General features: G+C 48.4%; 1 protein-coding gene across 1 annotated transcript in view; it reads right to left on the bottom strand.

The window, feature by feature from the left end:
• The window catches only part of TMCC3 (transmembrane and coiled-coil domain family 3), a 68418-nt gene extending 67824 nt beyond the window's left edge, over window positions 1-594 (bottom strand). Inside the window, exon 1 of the mRNA XM_012775278.2 lies at window positions 373-594. Coding sequence (XP_012630732.1) covers window positions 373-450 — 78 coding nt within the window. The 5' untranslated portion in view covers window positions 451-594. The remainder of the gene's footprint in view (window positions 1-372) is intronic.
• Window positions 595-3887: the final 3293 nt, after the last annotated feature.

Here is a 3887-nt window from a genome sequence, read left to right as displayed (position 1 = left end):
GGGGACGCGGCGGCAGCCAAGACTAAGGGGGGCGGCGACCACCGCGCCGGGACGAGACCCCGGGGCCCTCGAGGGCTGGGCGCCGCGGGGGGCGGGATCCCTCGCCTGGTCCAGCGCCGCGCGCTCCCCGGCGGGCAGGGCGGCGGAGCGCCGGCCGTCTGGGACCCGGACCGCGCGGGGACCGCGGGGCGGCGCGGGGCAGGCGGACCCGCGCTCGCCGACGCCCCCCTTCCCGGCCCTTCCGGCCCGCAGAGGCGGGGAAGTGCGGGCTCCCGCAGCAGGGGACGCGGGGGGCCGGAGTTAGTTCGCGCCCAGCCGAAGTCCCGCCGGCCGCGCCCCGTGGCCCCGCGCGCCCCGGCCCGAGGCTCTCACCCGGCCCTTGCAGCGGTGGTGCCGGCCGGGGTCCGAGTAGGTCCGGTCCACGGTGAGCGCCGTGTCGCTGCCCGGCATCCTGGCGCTCCGGCCGGGAACTTTCCCGTCTCCCGCGGCCGCCGCGCCGCGAGCCGCCCGCCGAGCTCGGGCTCCCCCGCGAGCCGCGGCCGAGGGGGCGGCGCGGGCTGCTGCAGCTGGCGGAGACACCCGCGCGGCCGCCCTGCGCCGCCGCCGCCGCCGCCGCGGGGAGGGGAGGGGAGGGGGCGGGGCCGGCAGGCGGGAGTCTCCGCCCCTTCCCCGCCCCCCGCGCGCCCCGCCGGCGCCCAGACCCCTCTCCCCCGCCAGCCTTCCGCCTCCCTCCCGCCTCCCCGGCCGGCTGGACCCGGTCCCACTCCCTCCCACCCAGCCCGCGCTCTCCCCGGCAGACGAGCGACATCTCCACTATTTGTCGGCTTATTTGTCTGTTTATGATGAAAGATGGCTTTCATGGCAAGACGTAGACGTTTGCCGTAAATGCTTCCTTCTATGTTACTCTTCATTCAACAGGCACTTTTTTGGGCAGCTACCAAGTACCAGACCCTGGGCTAGAAACCGGAGATTTAAAAAAAAAAAAGGTGAGGGGGGTAATACTTTTTTCTTATGATTCCACTGAGCATACAGCATGCTTAAACTAAGATCTGCTGTGTTCTGTATTTTAATTTTCCGTGTCTGGCTCAGTTCTATGCTGTAAACTACTCGAAAGTCAATATATCTTTTCATTTTAACATTCTTTATTCCCAGAGAATGGTCCCTGCCCACAAAGAATTTGGAGTCCAGAAGAGGAAGGGCTGATTGGTGAACAATTATATATCAGTCACTCAAAGCAAAATTGTGAACACCTGGGCTGGCTGTGTAGGCTGTCCCCGCAGAAGACTGGGTTGAAATACTTAAAAGTGCAGCTGTTCCAGAGAGGAGCTAGAGCACAAAGTGGCCAGCAAGGAGGGAGAGGATTTCCTCCCCTTCAAAGGCTTGAGGGGGAAGGGTAGAGTAGGCTGAAGGAAAATACTGAGCGTAACAACAGAGGTCCATTGGGCAAACTTCAGGTCATCAGTTTAGGGGGTGTCTTCAGGAGCAGAAGGACGGGATGGGGAAACTCAGCAGAGACTATGCAGGGTTCTACTTTCAAGGGAAAGAAGTTCAGCATTTTTCTGTGGGTTTTGGGCAGCTTCTGGAGATTCCTGAACAGGGAAATGACAACATCAGAGTGGAAATTTGGGGAGAAAGTGTATTTGATAGCAGTGTGAAGCACGGATTAAATAAAGATGGGTAAAAGACGCTGGTTAGAAGGCCATTGCAGACCAGGTGCAGTGGCTCACACCTATAATCCTAGCATTTTGGGAAGCCAAGGCGGGAGGATCACTTGAGGCCAGGAGTTTGAGGCCAGTCTGGGCAACACGGCGAGGCCCCTTCTCTACAAAAAATTTAAACATTAGCCAGGCATGGTTACATGCATGTAGTCCCAGCTACTCTAGAGGCTGAGTCAGGGGGATTACCTGAGCCTAGGAGTTTAAGGTTATAGTGAGCTGATTGCACCACTGCACTCTAGCCAGGGCAACAGAGCAAGACCCTGTGTCTGGGGGGGGGGGGGTGGGGGGAGAAGAAAGAAAGGAGGTCATTACAAAGATTGAAAACAGCCTAAATAGCCCTCAAAAGGAGATTAAGTAAATAAATGATGGTACATCACCTAGGAGAACATTAGGTAATTGTACTAGAATGAGGTAGCCCTCTATGTATAGCTATGGAAATACATCTAATATATATGGTTAAATGAAAAAAGCAATGTACAGAATTATATGGCATTCCACCATTTCTGTAAAAATGAAATATATTAAATATGTATGTGCTTATATATGCATAGCATATTTCTGGGAGGATAAATAAGATACTAGGGAAACAGACAAGAAACTGATGCCAGAAGAGGGGGAACTAGGTAGAAAAAAAGGCAGAGATGGAAGAGAGACCTATTTTTCGTTGTGTGCTTTTTAAACTTGAATGTTTGTATTGTGGGCAGATAGTAACTATTCAGGGAGTAAAATAAAAAATATTTTTAAGTAAAGAGGGTAAAGTTATTAAAACGAACTTAAAAAGAAATTATAAATCCCATATAATCCTAAAGCCATTCAAGAAATTAAATCAAGTTTTAAAATACCTACCTACTCCCACCCCACACACAACTATACCAGGCCCAGAGAGTTTTTCAGGTAAGTTTTTCCGAAGCAGAGAAGAGAGATACCAAATGTTGGGGGGTGGGAGGAGGTAAAGAAGGGAGATTTTAGCTAGAGTGGCCAGAGAAGGCTTCCAAGATAAGGTGAGATTTGTGCAGAGTTGGGAAGTGGGGGAGCCAGCAGTGTAGATACCTGGCAATTTCAGACAGACAAACAGCAAGTTAGGAGCCCTGAAGCAGGAACATTTGAGGAATGTTCAAGAAAGAGTATACAGGCCAGTTTTCAATGGAAAGAGATGAGGTCTGAGACATTGCAGAGACCCAGATCATATTAAGGCCTTTTAGGCCATTTTAAGAACTTTGACTTTAATTCTGAGGGATATGGGAAAATTTGGAAACTTCTGAGCAAAGGAGTGGCATAATCTGCCTTTTCACTTGGGGAAAAAAAAATAGATCCCAACCCCCCAGCATAAATAAAAATCAATACCAGATAGATGAAAGACCTAGAAGAGAAAAAAACCCAACTTAAAATTATCAGAAAAAACCCAGAGTATATCATTATTATCTCCAGTTATAAAAAGCAGATCACAAAAAGCATAAGCCATAAAGGTTTGCCATCATTAAAATTTTTAAACTTCTGCTCATGAAGAAAATAATAAAATGAAAAGATAAGCCACAGACTGAACTCAAGCTAAAAAAAAAAAAATCAATGTGGATGAATTTCAAAAACAAAACTGAGAAACAAAAAAAGCAAACCTTAGAAAAATACTTGCAGTAAGATTCATGTAAAGTTTAAAAATACAAAGAAACAAGTCATTTTTTTAGGAAAACAAAGACAGAGCAAAACCATTAAGAAGAGCAAGAGCATAATAAACACAGATTTCTGGAAAATATCTCTGGTGTGGTGATGAAGGATTCAGTAGGAGAGGAACACCAGATTATAAATATGTCATGCTCTTTAACAAATAGCTGTTGGTACACTGGATATACATTCACTCATACACATATACATACAATATTTCAGAATAATTTAAACGTTTAAAGGCAACAAAGACTCAAGGGACAGATGTTATATCATCTTTAATCCTGGAATTCAAGTCACCAGTGCGGGTACCTTCTCAAACAAATAAATAGCACTTTTGCAAATATAAAGCTTAATATAAATGCAACATAGTCTGTTATTATTAAGTCATTATGTCAACTTAATCTTTCAAAGATCCATTCTGAAAATCTCTGGCTTTCCCCCGTCATTCGCCTGATACCCAATTGCTTTTTCCAGCTACTTAGGGCTACAGGAAGTATTTTCCTTGAG

Source organism: Microcebus murinus, chromosome 10 (genome assembly GCF_040939455.1).
Source record: "Microcebus murinus isolate Inina chromosome 10, M.murinus_Inina_mat1.0, whole genome shotgun sequence".
NCBI lineage: Eukaryota > Metazoa > Chordata > Mammalia > Primates > Cheirogaleidae > Microcebus > Microcebus murinus.
This window is presented reverse-complemented; position numbering and strand designations above follow the sequence as displayed.